This window comes from Euprymna scolopes, chromosome 2 (assembly GCF_053919585.1).
Source record: "Euprymna scolopes isolate OS-2025 chromosome 2, ASM5391958v1, whole genome shotgun sequence".
NCBI classification, from domain to species: Eukaryota; Metazoa; Mollusca; class Cephalopoda; order Sepiida; family Sepiolidae; genus Euprymna; species Euprymna scolopes.
This window is the reverse complement of record NC_136483.1, coordinates 40,071,119-40,095,010: the sequence shown is the minus strand read 5'-3', so window position 1 is coordinate 40,095,010 and position 23,892 is coordinate 40,071,119. Positions and strand designations below refer to the sequence as shown.

General features: G+C 32.4%; 2 protein-coding genes across 3 annotated transcripts in view; one reads left to right on the top strand and one right to left on the bottom strand.

The window, feature by feature from the left end:
- The window catches only part of LOC145291305 (serine/threonine-protein phosphatase 4 catalytic subunit), a 33,675-nt gene extending 11,432 nt beyond the window's left edge, over positions 1–22,243 (bottom strand). Inside the window, exons 1-4 of one of the 2 annotated variants that reach the window (XM_080137007.1) lie at positions 22,047–22,243; positions 3,001–3,052; positions 1,481–1,604; positions 268–420 (exon numbers count right to left, since the gene is read on the bottom strand). In XM_080137007.1, the coding sequence (XP_079993133.1) occupies positions 268–420; positions 1,481–1,604; positions 3,001–3,026 (303 nt within the window). In that variant the 5' untranslated portion in view covers positions 3,027–3,052; positions 22,047–22,243. Of the gene's footprint in view, positions 1–267; positions 421–1,480; positions 1,605–3,000; positions 3,053–21,245; positions 21,301–22,046 lie in introns of those variants that run through there. The other variant, XM_080137017.1, reaches the window with a different exon arrangement.
- Positions 22,244–22,393: 150 nt separating this feature from the next.
- The window catches only part of LOC145291301 (flotillin-2-like), a 113,807-nt gene continuing 112,308 nt past the window's right edge, over positions 22,394–23,892 (top strand). Inside the window, exon 1 of the mRNA XM_080136992.1 lies at positions 22,394–22,549. Coding sequence (XP_079993118.1) covers positions 22,501–22,549 — 49 coding nt within the window. The 5' untranslated portion in view covers positions 22,394–22,500. The remainder of the gene's footprint in view (positions 22,550–23,892) is intronic.

Genomic DNA, 23,892 nt, shown 5'->3' with positions numbered 1-23,892 from the left:
ATCAGGTTTGATCGCATCTTAATTTGCATATTAATGAGAGAATATAAAGCTGGCAGTGAAGATGTTGGCAGTTGAGTTGAGTTCTGAAGAACCGGACTGAACGGTTAAAGCGAAGAATGTTCGAATGCTACCAAGAATCCAGTCCAGGTTTTTTTTCTATTACTTGATATTAAAAACAAATTTGTGATGAAAATATATATTTCTGAAAGTCATAATAATGAAAAATACATTAGCCAAAGAGAAAGAAAAGAAAATACCTTTACTCACCTTTAAAGCTAACAATAATAAAAATGTTTCTACACTGTAAAAACCTCTGTCTACAAAATCACCCATAAATAGATAGTTTGTATCTGGTACATAACCTCCGACTTTAAACAATTCTTTTAAATCATAAAACTGACCATGAATGTCTCCACAGACCTAGAAAGAAAAAAAAAAAATACAAAGATTTGTAAAATACACAGTAGAAAAGTTAAAATGGAAAATATTTTTAGTATCAGGATGATAATCATAATAAATCTAGCAATTTAATAAAAAAACAGACAGAAAAAAGACAAAAAAAAAAAACGTTCTTGACATCTTATAACTAAGAGATCATTATTAAAACTGCAATAGCTTTAGAAGGGTTCTTGACGTTTATCCTTAATCTGATTATAACAATGGGAAAATTGAAATTATTATTTTTAATGTGTCCTCAATAATGTTATTCGGATTGCAATAAATGTTTTTCAACGTCATACCATTACTTCCAGGTTACCTAGCTGAAGCTGATCAGATACAATTTCACTTGTTGACTACAATTCTGACAGGTTTCTTCATTATTGCTAATGATTTTACCCTTATGCAATCAGAATTCCCTTTTGGATTTTCTCTAAAAGTGGCTACAATTTTTATTTTTTTATTTAATGAATTACAATTTGGGCATCTTGTATGTCAATTTTTCCTTTTCTCCCTTTCCAATTTAATGATTTATGATTAGAGAGAGAAAAATAACAATGGTTTAAACTTGCAAGATGTGTTTTTAATGCCTATGAATTCTCATTAATCTCTTAAAAAATGATTTTCTTTATAAAAAAATAAACCTACTTGATCAAATTAAATTAATTTTTGAAATATTTTCGTTTCCATCATAGATACATACATCATACAGATTTTTCTTTATTTTGTTTTTAATATAGATGAAATTCTGGACAAGAACCATTCATTCTTTTTTCTTTTGAACCAAAACAAAAGATTATAATGGTCAACTTGTTTACTAAGAAACCAAAATACATTGTTTAATATAATGAGTTAAAAAGTTTTTTAAATAGATTTTTTAAAAGTGTTTTGGTACATTATCCTAGTGCATTTTGAATTTCAACAAATAATTGATTAACATTAAATGAAAAGAAAATAATGTGCAAGTTATGCAAAGCGAGAATTACACATACAAACATAATTGTTTAGACAATTTTATTAATACAGAAATGTAATGACTTACTGTGACAGGAGAATCTACTTTTTGTACATTGCTTTCTTCAATGAGGATTTCTCTGGCTTTGGCACAAAGAGCTTTAACTTCATTTTCTTTAATGATTTCGCATCTTCTCAGCTGTTCAATTTGTCTACAAATATAAACACATTTGCAGAATTAAAAAAGATTGTATAACAAACAATGTTATGAGAAATTCTATAACTTGTTGAATTTAAAGAATTTTGAGACATTTCAGCAGTTCTATGAAAAGTGAAAGTATTATTAGAATGTCATTGGTGCGTTTTACAATCAATCAACGAGTTAAAAAAAAAAGTACCTTTGTAAAGAATAAAGAAAAACAAGGTTTGTTTTTATAAAAACACATTTGATTCAAAAACAAAAACATCACTTTTGAATTTGTAGTAAAACAATCATTAATCTTACAAAAAAACAAAGTCTTGCAGATGAGAATTAACAAATTTAATAAATTTTAGGTTTTTCTTAGAATATTAACTGGTTCTTATTCAGAATTCCCTCTATATTAAAAAACAAATCTGTATGTACCCATTTAATTTTTAATGTGACGGAAGCACTAAATGTTTTGGTTTCAATTTTATCTGAGGGCATCCGTTTTTTTTTTTCAACTTTTGAAACCAGTACTAATTTCTGTGGAAATATGACTTTTTAAAATTATATTTCACTTTTTTCATATTCTAATCCTTAATTTATGACAAACAATAAATGTTAAGGTGTCAAAGTTAAAAAATAATTTGACCATTGAGAACTCTATAAAATTACTCAGACAATTTCTGGTCTAAACATTTGAAATTTTACATAAAGGGTATTCAGAGATAGGACAAGCTTTTTAATCGGTTTGGGTAAAAAATTTAAACTACCAATATATAAATGTATGTATGTATGTTTGCATGTCTGCCTAAAATTTTTGACAGAGGCGACAGACTTTCACAAGATCAGTATCATTTTGAAGCTTGACCCTTCTGACGACAAATACCGAAAAATTGGCTAAAAACATTAATTTCTTCACCCTCAACTGAGCACTTTTCTATAGGGAGGGGTCGCTTTTTCGCTGATATTTTCGAAAGTCATCCCCTCTTTTCGATTGTCTAGGCTTCACTTGTGGTTTAATCAGGAGTTTGATCTAATTTTTGAAAACATTATTTACTAAGGTTAATTTGAAAGTTTTAGAAAGCCAAATAATGTTATGAAACAAAAACAAAAAAAAAACAACCTTTTCCCATTTTTCTGGTGGTATTAACCCTGCGGGTCAGCCCCTTGTAAAAAGATATCTAGACAAGTCACCCCAAACAAGGCATATTGCCAATTGGACGCAAGAGGCTACTATTTGGGACAGTATCTACGGGAACTAAAAGGTTTGAAAATACTGTCATTACAATGGTTGATAACAAGAGGTGCAGCAGTGAGACTCCTTGATTATGTGTTCATACGAGGAAAGAATGATTAATCACATTAAGGAGATCCAGGATAACGATCATATTTATTTAGAAGTAAAACTAAAAAATAATTACCTATCAAGATCACTATATTCTGTCATTTTGAGCTGCACAGTTAAACCACTTCCTGAAAATAAAAAGTGAAAATATTTTTTATATAACACAAGTTTTTTTTTTTTTTTATATGACAAGAATTTTTTTTTTTAAGGTTATAAAAAAAAAATCAAATGAATTTTTATTTAATAAAAGAAAATTTCTCTATGCAAATGTGTTTATATTTGTAGACAAATTGAACAGCTGAGAAGTCAGATCTCTCTGAAAAAGGAAATTAGATGAAAAGAAAAATGGGATAAGAGTGCACCAAAGAAAACATTTAATGAAAAATTCTTATGAACAATTTGAAGATTCTGACTCCTTTCCATTGTGAAGGAAAAAACTGAATTTGAGATGTTCAAATGATCTCGGAATCTAACTCATCAATAGAATAGATTGTGTAGAGATGAACCTGTTATTCAAAACAACCTTTCTTTGCTTCATAATGATTCAAATTTACATTGCTTATTGACGAGTGTTCATTTTACCATCATTCTCATATGGAAAGAACTTTATTACATTTTCTTAAACTATTTAACTTTTATGTGGATTACCTTCTTAATTGCTGACCAGCTTACGTTTAAGTTTTCGCTTATAAACTGATTTTTTTCATTACATATTTAAATCACTTTTCCCATATTTTTCTTTATATTTCTTGTATACATGTAAATATATATTTGCATTTCTAACTTGGTTATCTTACGTGATTTTGCACTCGTTTACTTTTTTACTTTCACCAGTGATTTAAATTGGAGAAGCCATCTTCTGAGTTTTTATTTAATCATCATTTGAATTGGTTATTTATTTTTTTTTTATTGCATTGTGCAAAAGTTTTTGTAATCCTAGCGAAAGTCAATGCATAACACACATCTATATACTACTAAACTAGATCATTGAAAAAGAGGGATAACATCACAATAGAGAGCAGAAAATGCATCGTGAATTAATTTCGACAGCCCCTACTCTGTTCCTTCCAATAGCAATGTTTCTGACACAGGGAAGAAAATGCTCTTCCTTGGGTCGGTTGTTGGTTAGTATAGTGATGTTCAATAATTTTCCTTTCCACTATCTTTGTTCTGATATCACTAATAAAGATGCTGGAGAAAAACATTATCCACCTTATAGTTCAGGAACCCAAATCTTTGAGTAACTTTTAAAAAAGACTCGGGTCAACAGGTGCAAAATACTAGGGCTGATGTATTACTATTTGGTGAACAGAGTGAAGTAGTTTCTAGTGGAATCTCTCAATACCATACGAGTGAAAATAGCTACGGCTTTTTATTTTTCAATTATTCACAAAGAAGTCTCCTGTGTGTTATGAGTAAGTTGCTGGAATCCATATTAAATAGAGAAATAGTCAACCACCTCAGCAGGAATAACCTTCTTAGTGACACACAATATGGTTTCCGCTCTGCAAGATCTACCGCAGATGTGCTGACGGTTATATCCCACAGGATTAGTGAATCTCTTGACAAAGGCTTCCTTTCTAGGGCAATTGCTCTTGACATATCAAAGGCCTTCGACAAGGTATGGCATAAGGATCTACTTCACAAGATTTCCAGCTACGGTATAACTGGAAATGTTTTCTCAATCATTAAATCATTTCTCTCCGATAGGCTCATAAGAGTAGTGGTAGATGGACAAAAATCAGAGGCCTGCAATATAAATGCTGGAGTCCCTCAGGGGTCAATCCTGGGCCCAACTCTCTTCCTGATCTACATCAATGACCCCCCCTAAACACATACTTAAATCATTCGTTGACATCTATGCTGATGACACGACCATCTACGGCAACACATCAAAGGCTGTAAATGACAAAGTTCTCTCGGATTCTCTCTCCTCTGATCTCGAGCGCGTGGTTCAGTGGGGGAAGATGTGGCTGGTTACCTTTAATGCATCCAAAACCAAACTCCTATCCTTACATCATCAACGCTCTGATCCCCAGCTAGCATCAATTGTGATGGATGGCTCTTGTCTGGGTGAGACCCCGTGTTTTGACAAGCTTCTGGGTTTGACCTTTACTCCTGATCTGAAATGGAACACGTACATTAAGTCTGTTGCCAAGGTCGCTGGAAAGATGGTGGGATCCTTCTACCGCTCCAGAAGATATCTCACTACTGATGCAATTCTCTATCTATATAAAAGCCAAGTACGTCCAAGGATGGAATACTGTTGCCATATCTGGGCAGGAGCTGCTAAAAACAGCTTATCCTGCCTTGACAGAGTACAAAATAGACTTCGTGGCTTAGTGGGGGATGCCCTTTTCTCTACCCTGCAACCTCTCTCCCACAGAAGAGACGTTGCGAGCCTATCCTTGTTTTATCGCTATTTTCATGGCAGGTGCTCCTCTGAACTCCAATCTCTGGTCCCTCCTCGCCAATCTTTCACGAAAAACACCTGTCTAGCTGAATCCACTGTGAAAAATTTCCCCCACTCTATATCTGTGCCTAAATCAAAACACGGATTCCATGAACAAAGTTTCTTTCTTAGAACTGCACGCCTGTGGAACTCTGTTCCGTCTGCCTGCTTCCCACCGGACTACAACTTGAATGTCTTCAAGTCCAATGTTAACAAATTCCTAATGAACCACCCCCTTAAATAAACACTTCATCAAATCTCCACACTAACGTAACGTACTTGCAATAACTCTTATCCCTGAGTGGCTTCCGGGCTTTGATAAGTGATGATCACTGTGTAAAAAAAAAGAAATCTATTTATTTTCTATTTCATCTCTCAACTCATTTACTGATCTTTCCCGTAAAATTTTTTAATACCATCATGCAAAATTCTAAAGCAAAAGATAAGCTTAAACCAAATTTCACATTTTTTAATGACCAATCAGTCTCCTGTACATCACGAATAAGCTTTTTTTTTTCAGGGTGTTCTTCATACAATTGTCCAAAAGGAAAAAAAATAAAGCAGCTCATTATTTTGAGTGGTAGAATAGTGAAGGTCGTTAATCTACAATATACCTTTTTTTCATACTGAAAGTATCGACTGATATGTTTTATCTTCATTTTTTATTCTAAAATTGTTAAATTCTGTTAAAATTAGCTTTTTATGCAAGAGAATTTTCAAAGTTTATTTTGAATCATTAAAGAAAAGACTGCAAGTGCATACGTGTGGGGGAGAGAAAGAGAGAGAGAGAGAGGAAATCATTTTTTGATGAAAGTCTTTTACCTCCCCACATTGTGAAGTGAGGCAAAGCAAACCAAATCAAGCCGAAATTAAGAGAAGAAAAGGGAAAGCAAGATAAAGTGAGAGAGAGAGAGGAATAAATATAAAGAAAAAGAAATCGAACAAAAAAAAATAAAGCTCTAGAGATTAAACAGGAATCAGTCTTTAGCTATAATAATAAAAAAAAACAAAAAAAATCACCTTCTGAATTCAGAGAAAAACCAGTATTCCATCATGCATGGGCTGCTATGGTTTAAAATCTGGTGCAATCCAATCTAATTGGAGCAAATGCTGCTACACAAATGCACACACTATGGAGTGGAGGATGACCATTCTTTTTTTAATTCTTATAAACTAGCTAATTTTACATATGATTTCATATGAGGTTTTGAAGTATTTTCCCTCCACATGATTTTCCAATTACTCAACATAATAAATAAAGGAGTTGGTCAAAATATTCTTGAGCAAATTCTATCTGAAAGTTGTGAATTCAATCAGTATCAAAAAAAATTGAATATTAATTGTTGAGAGATAATTTAGACATGAAATGCAGGAATGAGAGCAGTTTACCCCAGTGGATTTATAAAAAGGTTCAGTTTTAAAATTCCAAGAAGATGCTTGGAGAAAGTCAGAGAGTAAAAATGATTGAAATGTGGAAGAATTTTAACTGTAGAGATATAAGATTTAATACCATTTCATTTCGGGTTCATCAGGAATTTACATGAGAGGTGTAGAGGGGGAAGAGATAAATGTGCACAGTAAATGATGTCATCTATCAAACGAGCGAGAGATGATTTGATAGATAGCAAGAGAGATTAATTGACTGATAGAGGGAAAATGAAAAGAGGGTGAGAAAAAAAAAAAAAAGAAAAGACAAGCTGTTAAATTATCAAGAATATCTATTTGAAAATTGACGTCAAAGAATGGATGACAGCTTTTTTTACAGCTTTATAGATTAGATATAATAATGACCCAGTAGGTCACAGATGATAAAGTATAATAATAAATCTGGACGTTTGTCATTATCGGTTCAACATGGTGGCATACATGGGATGATTGTTTAACAGTAGCAGCAGTAATTTGGAACTTCCAAATATTTATGAAAATATTTTGAAATTTGAAATATTTAATAAGTTCTTTGTAAAACAATCGAGCACTGTAAAAGCAGCAATGAAATAATTTGAGAAGACTGAGTACCGAAGGTTAGAGCTGTCCACGGTTGTAGGTTCAATCCCAGACTCGAGATGGGTGCTAATCTTGCTGCACTGAAGAGCTGTGATACAGTGAAACTGTGTGGATGACTAAATATAAGCTCCCCCCACCTTCTTGGGTAGAGCACTGTTATAAATAACCTTGCCTGCTGCTGACATAGCCTCATGCGAAGATCTTTGTAAATAAACAAATCGTGCATTGTAAAAGCAGCAGTCAAATGTTTATATAAATACATTTGAAAAGATTGTGAGTGCCAATCTCATAGGCTAGAAGTTAGAGCTGTTAACTATCTACTAGATATTTGTTGGTTTAATCCATGATATGGGACGGATGCTAGTCTAGCCACACCGAAAAGCTGTGATACTGCGAAATGGTCTGTGGATGACATTATATTACACCCACTTTTTTTCATTTGAAACAAGGCATAATACCACTTGGACGTAAAGTGCTACTATTTGGGATCATGTCTAACAGGGAAATGTGGGGTGCTAAACAGATTTCTGTTCACATTACATTTAAACTTCTGGTTGGTACAGATGGGTGCAGTTCAGGCAAATTATTTTAAAGTAGATCGCAAAGTTCAGACAATTTTGGTGATGCTATATAAAAAAAAACAAACAAAAAAAAAACAGCTTTCCAATGTGATGTTAACCTCTACTTTTGTATCAGTGTTTTCACTGTATCTAACTTGTTTTGGCAATTGTCGAGGACACATGCACTGGTTTACAAATTCTGTAAAAGTAAAGCAAATTCACACAAAAATATAAATGCAGGTATATTGGAATTGTTAACAGGTGCTTGTGCATGTGTCATTGGGACCCAGCTACTAGTGTCCACATCAGTTAAGTTCTCATCTTAACTACAGAATCTCAGCTTAATTTTTGTACATCCACTTTAAACTGGTCTCCTCTTCTACTTGGTCTTCAGCCCTCGACCTTACCCCACTCCTCAAATCTAATCTTTAAGCCGAACTCTGACTCATCTAGATATATCAGCTTTTGACCAGAAATCCTAGATCACAGTCTTTTTCTCTCAGTCATCATTGGTCATCGGAACTGACTACATCTGCCTTTTCTCAGTCCTCCATCCAAAAGCTAACAACTAATGGTCAGGGTATCATCCAGTCTGGGAAGTCCAATAGATTTGTTGGCCTCTTCATAGTCACCCGCACATCTTACTTCCTTATCATTCCCCAACTCTGTATTCTCTGGAGTATTGACAAGTGAGAGAGTGTAGCATCATGATGTCGTGATGCAATTAGATGGGAATTTTGTAATGGTGTTTTAAAGTGTAATCCGTTATAAGGAGCACAAGTGGAACTTATTAATACACAAGATCTGCTTATACTTGCTAAGTCTGCTTAGTGGTGGAGTGTTTTTTTTTCTAACATGGATGGGAGTGGCTAAAAAAGCTGAAATCAAGACTCGCTCCCCAGTGCATGCGTAGAGAGAGGACAGAGCAAACAGCTAAAACAACTGAACAATGTAGCAGTGATAAATAATAACATTTAAAATAATTTTAAAATATGATGTGAAAATATCAGTATGATGGTAAACAAAACCAAACAAATTTATAAGTTTGTCAGATCAATTGAGCTAATAATAGGTTAATTTTTCAGAATCATTTATAATAGTTTGGGTTTTTTCTAAACAAATCTAATCAATTTTTAACTATGTTGAACTTAAGAGAAAAATAGTTGCATGCATAAGTGAAGGAATGAGACAGGAAGTCATTCTTTGATGAAACAAAAGTTCCATTACTCCCTTGTCTCTTCCATGAATCGTTTGAAGTCATAGCCTTCATGACAAAACTAAGACATGAGGAAGGGAAGGCAAGATAGAAAAAAAGGGAAAGAGAAATAAAATCCAACTAAATAGCAAAAAATAAATAAATCTAGAAATTTGGCAAAAATCATTTCAAGTATATTCTGACCCCCCCCCAAAAAAAAAAACTCGCATCCATAAGTGGCTCTAGCAATTTAAGTGAAAATCCACCTACCTGAACTGAAAAAAAAAAAAAAATCTGCTAAAAACTGAACTTATCTAAAAGATATTAAACTTTTAAATAAGTACAATATTAAATTTAAAATCAAATCATTCTCCATGATAAAAGTTAACAGTACTGGAAAAGGAAAACAAAAGCGTTATTAAAATATATCACCTTTTGAATTAGTGGACACATAAACTGAGTGAATAATATTTTTGGTTAAAAGGATTAAAGAAAAATTGCTCACAGAGGAATGAGAGTAGCAGTCTAACCCAGTTTAATAAATGTCTAGAAATATATATGCCAGCAACATTCACCCTAGGTGGGATGAACTGGTTTCCGCCAAAGGAAGAAGTGTGAAGGGAATATTAAATTCACAAGTGGTCCCCAGTCAGATGTATTAGCGTCTAGAAAACTTATCCAGAAATGTAAGTGTTAAAAAAGGAAATTAAAACCCATCTTTCATGTCGGTCAACATAAGTGACAAGCAGCAGTTAGAGATTTGCAAAAAAAAAAAAAAAACAAAAAAAACCCCAACTTTTATTGCCTAATGAAATTGTAATTATAAGAAAAACAAGTATGCATGATCCCCCGTGAGTGCACGAGACATAAAAAAGACCAAGTTCAGCATTGCCCCCCCCCCTTTAATCCCAAGAGTCCCCAGAGGACTCAAAACCTGGTGAAAATGAAGAATTGGTGCAGTTTTAGGCCTTAACATATGTAAATTTGAGTTCTGCACCATGCAAAAAAGGAAAAGTCCAGCATTTCTGTTGGTGACTAGAGTAAGCCAAAGAATTCTAGATTTTCCTGAAATTTTTTTTGTATTTTTAAACCAATTTTGATGGGGGGAGGTAGGGGGATGCTCCAATAGTCATAAACTAAGTTGGTGCAAAAATAATGCCGTTTTTTGTTTTACATGAAGTTGAACATCAAAACACATTTTTGCACCAACCTAATAGAATCTAGCTGCGTTTTCAATAAGAAATAGTTTGAGATTTTAAAACTTTTTCTTTTAATTATTACAGGATACTATAACAGATGTTGCCATTTTGCCTGCTTTTATTAAATCATGGCAGCACAAAACAATTTTACATTTGGTGTTCAGTGAAGCTTACATAAAAGGCAACCTAATTTGGAATAGTATGTACAAAGTAAAAAATAATTCTTAAAAATAAAAAACAAAATTCATCCAAATGTATATACAAGTATTTATATGATTATTTAAGTATACATTTCTATAACAGACCAATTTTTTTCATTGTGGTGTGATTTTAAAGCAGCAGATATTCTCAATTTCAATTTTTGTTCATATCACTCCTGAAATTAATTACAACATGCTGAATCTTTAAGAAATAATCAGTATGTGAAATATTAAGATAAACTTTAATCTTGTCAAACTAATCAAACCTGATTTTATGTGAAAAATTTCGTAAAATTATGTCCAGTTTTTGAAGACCTGAGCCTGCAATGAAGGATTTTTGTTTCCATTTAGCAAGATTACAGGTTTGGTCTATGTGAAGGCCAACTTCACAGATTATGTAGGGTTTTCAAAAAAAAAAAAAAAAAAAAAAAAAAAAAAAACTTATTTGCACCAAACAAGGTACATTGCAAATGATACATAAAGAGCTATGAATTAGAGATCATGCCTACAAGGACACCAAGCAAGGAGTTGAGCAGCAAGATGTCGATTTGCATTACATTTAAATTTCTGCATGTTAGTACAGTCAGGAAAGCAATAAACAGGGAAGAAATTCCAAAGTCAGATTAGTTGAGAGTACTTACGTTGAAGGGGCATACATAATAAGAGTTCATCAGAACACATTTCATTACAGTACTTGTAAAACAAACACAGGGATGCAACATTGTATTGATGAGACAGAGATTGAAGCTTGATCGACAGTGTGGAACCTATTAGATTGGCAACTCTTTTGGACACTGTCCAACAGAGAGAGACTAGTGCATCAGCCCAGGTATGAATGGGTGAATAGTGGCTTTCTAGAAATATAAAGTACTAGCAGGTATGAGTAGTTTTCTGGCATGGTAGAAAAAGCCCACCACTTTTGCAGCAACCTTGGCAATGTCTTCTATGTATTTGATCCAATACATGTTGCTTGCAAATGTTAGGCCAAGGTGTTTGAATAATGAACTCTCAGCTAAAGTGTTATTAATGATGGCAACTGGTAGTTGAAGAGAGTTCTTGTCATTGTTAAAGGTAAGGAGCTTTATCTTAGTAGCATTAAATGTTATCATTTACAACCCATTCCACTACAAACTGAAGGTCATTTGTTAAAATTTCAGATGTTGCCTTGGATGTGTGTACATTCCTAGCCTCATGTCTAGTATGGAGTCTCATTAGCTTTCCTTTCGGTCGCTTCTCACTAGTGTAGTTAGTGGCTCTCAGCACATATCCAAACTATATATATATATATATATATATATATATATATATATATATATATATATATATATATATATATATTTATAAAGAAAGCCTCTCAGTCATAAAATATATTTTAATTTATGTAGATTTTGTATTTATTATTATAGAGCCAATTATCTATTGATTATATTATACCCAATATATAGTAGTGATTTCAAAAGTAAAAAAAAAAAAGACTTTGGTGCCATTAGCAAGAATTGAAATCAAAACATAACTCTCCAACCTTATTAGTTACCCTGCGAACCATTACCATACGCATATAAAAAGTTTTAAAAAGTCACATTTAACCTATAAATATATATTAGCGCATACATAGAAGAGCACTAAATCAACTTGGGTCTGCCAAGTGCAATTTTTTTTTTGATTTTGATCCTTTTGTAGCTATTTTCACTGGCTAAAAACTAAATCCAACAATTTTTTTTGAATCTTTGAGATTCATTCTTTTGCGGACTGTTATCCTCATTTTCATAGTTGTTGCTTCACCAACTCATCCTCTGGCCTTCTTCAGGTGATTAACTGCGACAAGATAGGTATGCAGAGTCTTGTAACCGTAACCCCAGTAATTACTGCCTTGATAATTATTATCTTCTACATTTTAGCCAACTATACTTCTGGCCTACTTGGATAGGATTGAAACCGCTATCTTCAGACAATGCTCACCTAGAACAATAGAGACTAAACATCTCTATTCACAAGCCTCGAAGGGTGATCAAAGGTTGGATTTTATAGTCTTATCACCTGAAAAAAGTCAGAGGACAAGTTGATTGAAAAGTGGTTAAACAACTATGAAGATGAGGATAACAGTCTGCAAAAGAAGGAATACACAAATTGAATTTGTTCCACAGGTAAAAATCCTCTAGATATCAAGTTTAAAATCTGTAGACCAAAAATTGAAAGAGTTTGCTAGAGACTGTTCCTCACAGACAGACAAGGTCATATATATATATATATATATATATATATATATATATATATATATATATATATATATATATATATATATTAGATCATTTCCACGATCAAACAATGCCGCAGTTCACAAATGCCAAAATCCTAAATTTTCGCAATGGTTTACATGATCTGTATTAGCTTATTCCAGAGTTCGACAAGATACACCTGAAGAAGGTTGGAGGTTATATTGACAAGATCGTTATGAAAATCACACAAGATGATGAATAATACGAATAACCAATCCTCATCTAAAAAATTCAGAAACATCATGATTTGTATAAGTCAATAGACTTTTTGTATGTTGCATGATAGCTCAGATGAGGGAGAGTACTTGCCTTGCATGCAAGTGACTTAGATCTTGAATCCTGAACTCAGATATGTTCTACTGGTAAGTTCAAAGGTGGGCTAAACTCCAATCTAAGGTTTTCAGTCTGTGGTTCTCATTGTGTATATGGGTTGCAACATTGTCTGATAGTGGAAATATATAATGTTACCCAACACATTGTAAACTCAGTTGCAAAATAGACAAAGAACTTCAACTTGCTTTTTCCCCCTGTTGTAAAAACGATATTTCCTCATTCTCTCACCATGTATGACTTCTCATTATGACTTTGACGTCACCTACATCTAACGTGATCATCTTAAACGTGGTCTCCTTTTTATAGTCTTTTTCCTTACTGTGACATTAATTTGTTCATGGATCTTTATTTGCATACAGCTATCTGTAGTAGGTTACATATGCACATACATTATATGTGCGTGTGTGTGTGTGTATATATCTCGTTATCCTGATGCTTTTGAATCGTTTAAAATTAACCAGAATATATTAAAGGAAATCCAAAACTATTACTAATATATAAAATGTATCTAAAAAAGAAAAGAGGAAAAGATGTATATATTAATAAATATTTTTAACCTTTATATATATTTAATTTTAAATAAATAAGAATGTAAAGATACAAAATACTAATCATAGTGGGGGTGATAAGTAGTCAAATGGATCAATCCTAATCTTATAAATACAAGACTGATAAATTAAAAAAATATATCCATTTTGAATTTGGAAACAGATGAATCTCACAGGTAAGAAATTAATTTTTAGAACATGAATAGGTTAGATAAAATAATAGGAAACTAGATCTAATATTTAACAGGTCTTCTTAAGATTAAGGGAGGTGGTGTTTGATCATCATTGCTGGGGAGCTATGATGTAATATACTGTTTTGTTTTTAAATTCCCGAAAGTGTTTCATGGTAAACTGATGATCCCTTAAAAAAATAAATTATTGGTACTATATTGAATTCGAGAGAGCAAGTTGATGCAGTGATTGCAGATGATTAAATGACTTACTGACTAAATAGTTTTCTAACAAATGATAAAATATTTTTTTCTTTATTTTTTTGTATAGTTTTAAAGGTTAAAAAATCCCAAGACACACACACACATATATATATTACATACTACCATGTTTTACATGAGAATGAAAAAGGAATCATGTGGACTCCTGCTCTGAGCTCCATGTAACCATTTTTAATCTTAGTTTTAATTTTATAATTAAAAAAAAAAAAAATAAATAAAGCAAAACATTTTTGCTATTCATAAATCTCCACAAGTACAGATTCCACACTTTGGTAGTAATCCCTCTTACTATAAATTATTGCCACTATTGTTGTCAAAATTTTGAGAAATGTTGTTCAATCATGATATAGGGCTGTGTTTTTAACTTCATTGCTGAACAGAGATACTGCAGAAATACAAGATAAGTTTGTTTTATTATTTTAAACATTAATGAATCATCGCTTACAAAAGCTTAACAATTAGGCAAAGCTAAAAGTTAATGAGATGAATATACTAAAAGAAGATTGAAAAATCTCCACATACCACCCACTAAATGTTGCTGAGTATCCACAAGCTCAACTCATTGAACAAGCCAAGACTTGTCTGATGAGGGTTCTATTTAGTCATAACATAGTACTAGACACAGGTGAAGTAGATAACTTGACATATTGGTACAAATTAAGATTTATTAAAATCCACAGAAATAATATACTTCCATATTTCTTGCGTTCAACTGTCATTGCACTTTCTCCAATTCCATTGATATTGACCCATCATTCACCGATGAAACAGTAGGGTAGACTAATTGCCTGACCAGAATCTCTGAGAAGGAAATATAATAACAGCAGTCTGTATTTTTGCAATTATCACTATGGCCTCAGTAGGGAAACTGACAAAGGCTTCCATTAAAATGGGTTCATAGAATGAAATCAAGACAAAATGACCTAAACTTGAATCCTTACACACACACACACACACACACACACACACACACACACACACACACACACACACACACACACACACACACTAGAACCCCAGGATTTTTTTTTTTTTTTAAAGTTACAATGCAAAATGTTTTTCCAGCTCCTGGTTATGGTGTTAATATTACTTGATTATATACATATGTATTATATACTGTACCGTATTTTATTACTGATTTTTAATGTTCTGTAGAAAATTTTGCTTAGGCCCCATCATATGTCGATTTCACCAACCCTGGAACTGATTAATGATGTATCCGGGTGTTTTTTTTTAACATAGGAGTCACCACTTATCAAGGCCCTGAGGCCACTCGAGGATAAGGGTTATTTGAGTGTACAGTAATCAATGGTCTAATATCGTAGTCGTTATTAATGGAAATTTGGTAGATTGGATTACTTAAGGGGGTGGTTCATCAGGAATTTGTTTATGTTGGACTTGAAGACAACAAAGTTGTAGTCAGCTGAGAAGCAGGCAAACTGAAGAGTTCCACAGGTCTGCAGTTCCAAGAAAGAAGCATTGATCATGGAATCTATGTTTTGATTTAGGCATAATCAAAGAGTGGGGAAAGTTATTGACAATGGTTTCAGCTAGACGGGTGTTTTTCGAGAAAGATTGGCGAGGGGGGGACCAGAGACTGGAGCTCAGACGAGCATTTGCCGTGGAAGTAACAATAAAACAAAGACAGGCTTGTGACGTCCCTTCTGTGGGAAAGAGGTTGCAGGGAAGAGTAAAGGCATCCCCACTAAGTTACGAAGTCTATTTTGTACTCTGTCAAGGTAGGATAAGCTGCTTCTAGCAGCTCCTACTCAGATGTGGCAACAATACTCCATCCTTAGATGTACTTGGCTTTTATACAGATAGAGAATTGCGTAAGCAATGAGATATCTGCTGGAGTGGTAGAAAGATCCCACCATTCTTCCAGCGACCTTGGCGACAGATTTGATGTAGATGTTCCATTTCAGATCAGGAGTAAAGGTCAAGCCTAGAAGCTTGCCAAAACATGAAACTTCTCCAAGACGAGAGCCCTCCATTTCAACTGATAGATCAGAGCCTAGATGATGGAAAGACAGGAGCTTGGTTTTAGATGCATTAAAACTAACCAGCCACCTCTTCCCCCATTGTATCACGCAGGTTCTACTGTATGTACATGCGCATTCTGTTTGGATAGTCTCGGTTTGTACATTTTTAATTATTTTAGTTTAATCTTGAAAATTGAACAGAAAAAAAAAGTTTTACATCTCTATTATTAACTTCTGAAAATAAACCTGATTTAATGCCGTACAAATCTCTATTGATTTGCCTCCCTACAAGGGCAAAATTAGACAATATGAGAATCCAGTTCTTTGAAAAACTGGAAATTTGGATTATGACGAGACTCCCCTTCTCAGTCTAAGATTTCTCCCCTAATCGACAACAGAACAGATACTACACCTTGGTCCTATATCAAAGTCTATTCAAATAGTTTGAATTTCAATTCAATTTAAACAAAGTTAACTTTTCAATTGAAAAAGTATCACTAAACTGTCATTTTACAAGTATGTTTGAACAAAAGCATGTGACTAATGATTGGAATGTGCTATTTATTCAAACAATAGTTTCAATTATTTTACACACATACAAAAAAAAAACACTAAATGTTGCCATATTCAGATGAATAGAATTTCTCAAATTTTCACATACGGTTATAACATTGCAATCGTTTTACATACGTTATCGTTTCAGCGAATACAAAGTTGTTTTATAAAATATTCAGCCAACGTACACGAGTGCTACCCTACTAGCGAAATACATTGATTATTCTTACAAGGAAAGAATTTTTGAGTGTGTGACCAGTTTGTTTTATTCATTTTTGCTTGAACTTTACACATGATTTTTTTTTGGGGGGGGGGGATATTTTTTTTTTGCCGGAGTTTATGTAATTATTAACAGGAAAATTGGTGAAAGTCAAAATGGATTCCATGCTGCAGCGCTGCACCATTTTTTTTTGTTTTCATTTTGTTTGTTAAATCCTACCCACCCCCACCCCCGTGAAAACAGGCATCGTAAAACTTTATTTAAACTTGAAAATACTATTTAAAAATAACATGGGTACTTTCACCAACCAATTTAATAAGGACAGGTAACAGTAACATAAGTGCATAAGCACCAATTTTTTTTTTTTTTTTTTTTACATAGGCATAACCACTTATCAAGGCCCAGAGACCATTCGAGGATAAGGGTTAAGAGTGTACAGTAGTCAATTGGACAATATAGTAATCGTTAGTAATGTAAATTTGGTAAATTTGTTAAGTGGAACGGCTCATCAAGAACTTGTTTACGTTGGACTTGAAGACAACAATATTGTAATCAGCTGGAAAGCAGGAATACGGAAGACAATTCCACAGGCGTGCAGTTCTAAAAAAGAAGCTTTGTTCATGGAATCTACGTTTAGGTTTAGGCACAGATAGAGAGTGGGGGGAATTATTGATAGTGTTTCTTGTGAAAGTTTGGCGAGGGGGGACCATAGATTGAAGCTCAGTCGAGCATTTGCCATGAAAATAACGATAAAGCAGACACAAACTTGCAACATCTCTTCTGCGAGATAGAGATTGCAGCAAAGAGAAAAAGAACATCTACGAGATTACGAAGTCTATTTTGAACTATCAAGGCAGGACAAGTCCTTTCTAGCAGCTCCTACCCAGATGTGGCAACAGTACTCTATTCTTGGACGTACCTGGCTCTTATATAGATAGAGAATTGTATCAGCAGTGAGATATCTACTGGATTGATAGAAGGATACCACCAAGCAACAGATTTGATGTACGTGTTCTATTTAAGATCAGGAGTAAAGGTCAAGCCCAGAAGCTTGTCAAAACATACGGCTTCCTCAAGACGAGAGCCATTCATTTCAGTTGATGCCAGATGGGGATCAGAACGTTGATGATGTAAGAATAGGAGTTTGGTTTTGGATGCATTAAAGGTAACCAGCCACATCTTCCCCCACTGAACCACGCGCTCGAGATCAGGAGAGAGAATCGGAGAGAACTTAGTAGTGTCATCAGCATAAATATCTACGAATAATAATTGGAAGATCATTCATCTAGATCGGGAAAAGAGTTGGGCTCAGGATGGACCCCTGAGGGACTCCAGCATTAATACTGTGAGCTTCAGATTTTTGCTCATGTTTTCATTTTGTTTGTTTGTTACCCCACCCCACAAAAAAAAGTAACTTGAAAGTTTTTTTTATTTTTAAATAAGAAATAACGCAGTTATCGTAAAACTTTCATTAAACTTGAAAATAATATTTAAAAATAGCACGGATTCCATTTTGACTTTTGTTCTTTTTGTGGGGTGGGGGTGAGACGGATTTTCACTTAAACGAAAAAATTATTCAACAGGATTTGTTTTTTTCCTCTCCAATTGGGGGTGGTTGTGGAATTTTCCTTTTATTTAAAATAAAATAAAATAAAATAAACGAAAAAAAATTATTAAACAAGATTTGAACAAAATAAAATAAACATTAAACATTTTACATTTGTACGAATTCGGTAAAAAAAAAAATTTCGAGAAAAGCGTAATATTAATGCACATTGAAGGAAAACTAAATCTTGTTCAATAATTGTCTCATTTGTTTTACTTTATTTTAAAGTGAAAATCCCCCTAAAAAAAAAAAAAAAAAAAAAGGGTAGGTCACTCTCGAAGAAAAAAATTGACCAATCAGATTAAAAGATGCTTTTATGAAGAAGACAAGAAGCGGACATTTTTATTTTCAATTTAGATGATGGCGATAAAGTAAACAAAATCACCGGCTTCGATATGTTCTATGCTTACAATGGTTATTTTTTTTTTAAACAAAAACTACTATTTAGCGCAAAATAATTCGTTTAGCAATGTGCCGATCTTCAAAAAAATTCTCTGGAATTTGTAACGCTAAAATTGGATTAAACCCTTCTAGGTACTTGTACAGTTTAAAAAAGTTATTTTACGTACTCGTTATGGAATAAAGTTTTCATACAAAAAAAAAATCACTTAATTTGATGAAGTAGTTTTATTTTTATTTTTTTTTTTACATCGGAAAATCGGTGCTTGTACAGTTTAATCAAGATTAAACTGTACAAGTACCGGGAAACGAAACTTTAATTAAATCGACCGTGTCGCGGCCATCTTGTTTTTCGCAGATGAGAGGGCGCCAGGGGAGATAACTCCAATCACTGCTTTAAAGTTTGTCAAAATTTTACGAGATTTTGAAACTTGGGCAGAAAAAATACCTTAATAAATATTTTAGTTTTTTCACTCATGTTAAAGTTTCTATGCCCTTTTTGACCCCTTTTTCATTTTGTCCTTTGTTAATCAAATCACTACTGTCTAAAGGCACCCTCCTAATAATAGGAGGAAATAGGCAAATGGCGACGATACGATCGATCTGATTAAAATTTGTCTTTCAGCTAAAAAAAAAAACAAAAAAACTTTAAGTGATTTTTTTTTTTGTATGAAAACTTTATTCCCTAACGATACGTACAATAAATTTTCAATATTTTCTTTTTTAATGCCTTGATTAAACTGTACAAGTACCAAAAGAAAAATAAGATGAATCAAAACTAAAATTAAGTTGGAAACTAATTAAGAAAAAAAAAAAAAAAAAAAAAGATTAAAACAAAATCGATTGTGTGTGTGTGTATATTAAACACACACACACAATCGACTTTGTTTAACATACACTGTATTTACGTTCATTGTAAACCAGACACTTACATTATAGCCGGTGTAAGATTTTAGAAAAAAAAAATCATTTGACTCTTCATTGTCAATTAATTAGACACAACATATCAATAATCTTGAATTTATTTAAAAGTAAATATTAAAATAAAAATCTTAACCTATCAAACCTTTCCAAAATGAATATTTAAAAAATAAAAAAGGTTAGCATATTTTTGTTTTGTTTACAATAAAAAAAAAATTACGGTATTTATGTATTTTTGATACCGCGCTGAAATAACATTTCGAAAACCATTCTTAACATGGGGAAGGGAGAGCGTTTCTTAACTATTCTGTGCTTCCACCGTACAATTTAATAAATCGTGAAACTTTAATTTAAATTGAAAAAAAAAAAATTTAATAGCGCGGTACCAAAAATATATAAGCACCAAAATTACTACAAAATTACAATAAAACCAACATTGTTAGTTTATTTCAACCATGACCATAATAAAATTGAAATTATTTGGAAATTAAATGAAACTCAAGCCATTGCATACATATTTTCATTATTCAATTTAAAAAGAAATATTTAAAAATAAATCATTTGATCTTTTCAATAAATACTGAAAAATATTGAGAAAAAAGTATATTTCTAAAAAAAAATTAAAAAAAAGCTAAAAATGATGTCATGTGAAGAAATACAAGGATGACGATCAGTAAAATTAGGTGCAACTATGGGACACTCGAAGAGAAACTAAATTGAAAATAGTATTCCAAGTTCATAAAGGAGTTTTCTCTAAGTTTAGATTGAAAAAAAAAATAATAATAAATAGAAACTAATAAAGACATAATTAAATCCAAGAAATAAAGAAAAATAAGAGAGGGGGGGGGGGTACGAACTTGGTTTGAGGATTTCCCTACAGAAGGAAAAAGCGCGACGCGCCCCATTTGCTGAAGTATGGGATCTCAAACGAGTAACTTTTAAAAAAAGACAACAGAAAACGAACAATGTAACTTCTTAGGGACAATTATTTAAAAGGAAATACAATTAACAAATTAGTCAAACCCATTTTGTGTCAGTTTCATAAAAAAAAAGGTATATATTTAATTAGAAACAACGTTTAATTATTGGTTGCGAATAAAAGAAGGAGTTGGCTATCTACTTGCTATCAGTAAACAAGATGTTTGTCGCCTAAGTTACTTTACTGACAACAAATAATTACAGAATTTAAAACGGTCATAAATTCTATTATATATTATTTTTAACGCAAATACTTCACAAAGGGGTATAGTCCAATTGCATTTTCACTAAATCCAAACTTTTTCTTTAAAATAATTTATGTCGCCAAAATCGCAAAAAAAAAAAAAAAAAAAAAAAAAAAAAAAAGTTCCAGTTTTATAAACTTCAGTGTTAATAAAAATAGAAAATATTCAAACTGGCAATATATATATATAAACTTACACCACTGGATATATCTTTTTGAATACACAAAATTGGGTAAGTTGTTAATCATACAATTAGCTAAAAAAAAAAAAAATGTTATTACTGGATTATATAAACAGCTGAGAACGATCAATCGCTACAGTGTTATAAAAATATAGTTAACCATATGATAAGTTACGAATTCAATTGGTCAGTTGTGTCAGCTCAGGGCTTCCGTAGTTTAAAAATTGGGTCACGTTACACTTTTTCATTTAGAGTTCTTTCAAAGTACGTAAAGAAATATTCGAAGACGTCATAAGATTCACTTTGTTCATATAAAGAGTGATGTTATTTTTTTCATGTTAATTTAGAATTACAAAATCATTTTGCAAACATTACGTGAGCACCTTTCTAAGATTTAAGAAATAAAATCGCAAAATAAAGTTTAAGAAACAAACATATATTGGACATAGAAGATAATATAGTTTAACATTAAATTGAAAATACGGAATAAAGACATTATAGGGTTATAATTTTAGAGGAAAGAATAAACTTTTAACAAAGTGGAAGTTAGAAAGGCTGATTTATTAATTTAGTATATAAAATATTACAAATAAAAAAAACAAAAAAGGCAAGTAAACATATTTAATTCATAAAAATGACAAAATTTACTTAAAAACGAGAAAAAAATGCCTAGTTGTTGCTGGTTGGCAGAAAGAAAGAATCATGAAAAAGTCGGGCCTACCTATTAAATAATTATGAACAAGATAACACATTAAAAAGATAAAAAAACAAGAAGATTGTATCTATAATACGAAGTAGAAAAAGATTGTTACCTACCTTAAGAAGCGTATGTGTGTGGTAAATAAAATGTTTTCTTTTTTGTTGTTAAAAAAAAAAAAGACCAGGACGTTCCGAGTATAAACGATAAGAAGGAAATATTTTCTTTGGTTTTTCTTTTTTTTTAATTTTTTTATTTTTTGAAAACCAGTCGACTTGCTCCTCCTGCTGGTAACGTGAACGAAACGCTTGTTCTCGCAAAATCTCGTTGTGATAATAATGAATAATTAAAAATTGTGATATATTTTTTTTAAAAATGTCAAATAAAAGTACTCATATTATTAGAATTAAACTTAATGTACGATAATACAAGATTTTTGCAAAAATAAATATGTTTTTTTTTCTTCTTTGGTTCGTTAACTCTCGTGATGCGGATATCGTTTCCCGTGATGCTTCAGGAGGGAAAGAAATAATCATTAGCGAGCACAAGGAGGAAGAAGGACTATTTACTAACATGGGCAATATTCATACGGCAGGTCCTGACGAGGCCCTCGTCATTTCGGGTAAAAACAACTTAATACACCTGTCTTTTTCTTCCATCATAACATGACATATACTTGATATGTTGTATTTATTTGCTTCACTGCATGCATCGGATACTATGGAAGGCGAACACCTATTCCTCGAAACGTTTTTAGTTTAACACTACCCATCTTGTGTTTTTAAATGTTTTACTCCGAAACTTGGATTATTAGTTAGCTGGAAATCTCCTTAATTAATTAGAAACATATTTAAGGTTATTTATCCAAAGTGTAGCATTCATTCTTTAGATTTTGCGGTTTTATCTAGCTTTGTAATCTTAGGCACACTTCTTGTTTTGAGATGGTTCTATGGAACCCGGGTGGTGGTGGGGGGGCACAACAAACTATACACTAATCGCGCGGATAATTTTACTAAATTAAATAAAAATCGGTTTTGTTTACTATTTAAGTGTCTATAAACGTTTCCAGAAATGTCATAAATACCTTAATAATAATAATACCTCTTATGATAACAAAAAATCAGTTAACCCCCCCCCCCAAAAAAAAACCCATAAAACAAGAAAGGTATTCAAAAACTAAAACCACAAAAATAATCAATGATGGGGTTTTGGTTGTCTTTTCGTTTTTTTTTTTTTTTTTCGTTTTTTTTCTTTTTCTCTCTACTATAAACCCACTTGCACTTGTTAACCAACAGATTTCCGTTTTGTAAAATATCAACAGATTAAAATTGTGTCACAATTCAGTATCCATATTTGCAATTCTTCCCAAAATAAGGGTGTGGAAAGAAAATGGATTTTTTTTTCTACTTTCTTAGGGTGGGCACATGAAATGCCCTACATTCATTAGAACATTGAGGATTATTTCCAGTATCCTTATTTAAATTATGTAAAAAGTAGTTTGTTTTTTAATTTGAGGAATCTGATTTTATTATATAAACACAATCTTGTGGATGTTGACAGTAAATTGCCAATATTACAAAATGTATTTTGACTTTTTTGTGGTTGTCAGTGTTAATCTATAATAGTTTCTTATTTCGTATATGAATAAATTTTCTCTCACCCAGAATGTCTTTTTTTATGAAGGTATGTAAATTTACACCTAACCGTAAAAAAAAAAGTGTATGGGGAAAACATTTCTCAAACTATACATCACTTTTTTGTTGATCTCCAAAGCTAACACAAACGAAATTAGTTAAAATTTGCTTTGAAACTTCGCATTGTCATTACCTGTCGCGTGAGGTGCCCTCACAAGGGAATGCCGACCGGTTTGAATTTTTTTCAGAATGTTCCCAGATTTTTGTGTGTGTGGGGGGCACTTCGCACTTTTCAATTCTACGATGTATCACATGTAGTTTTGATGGAGAT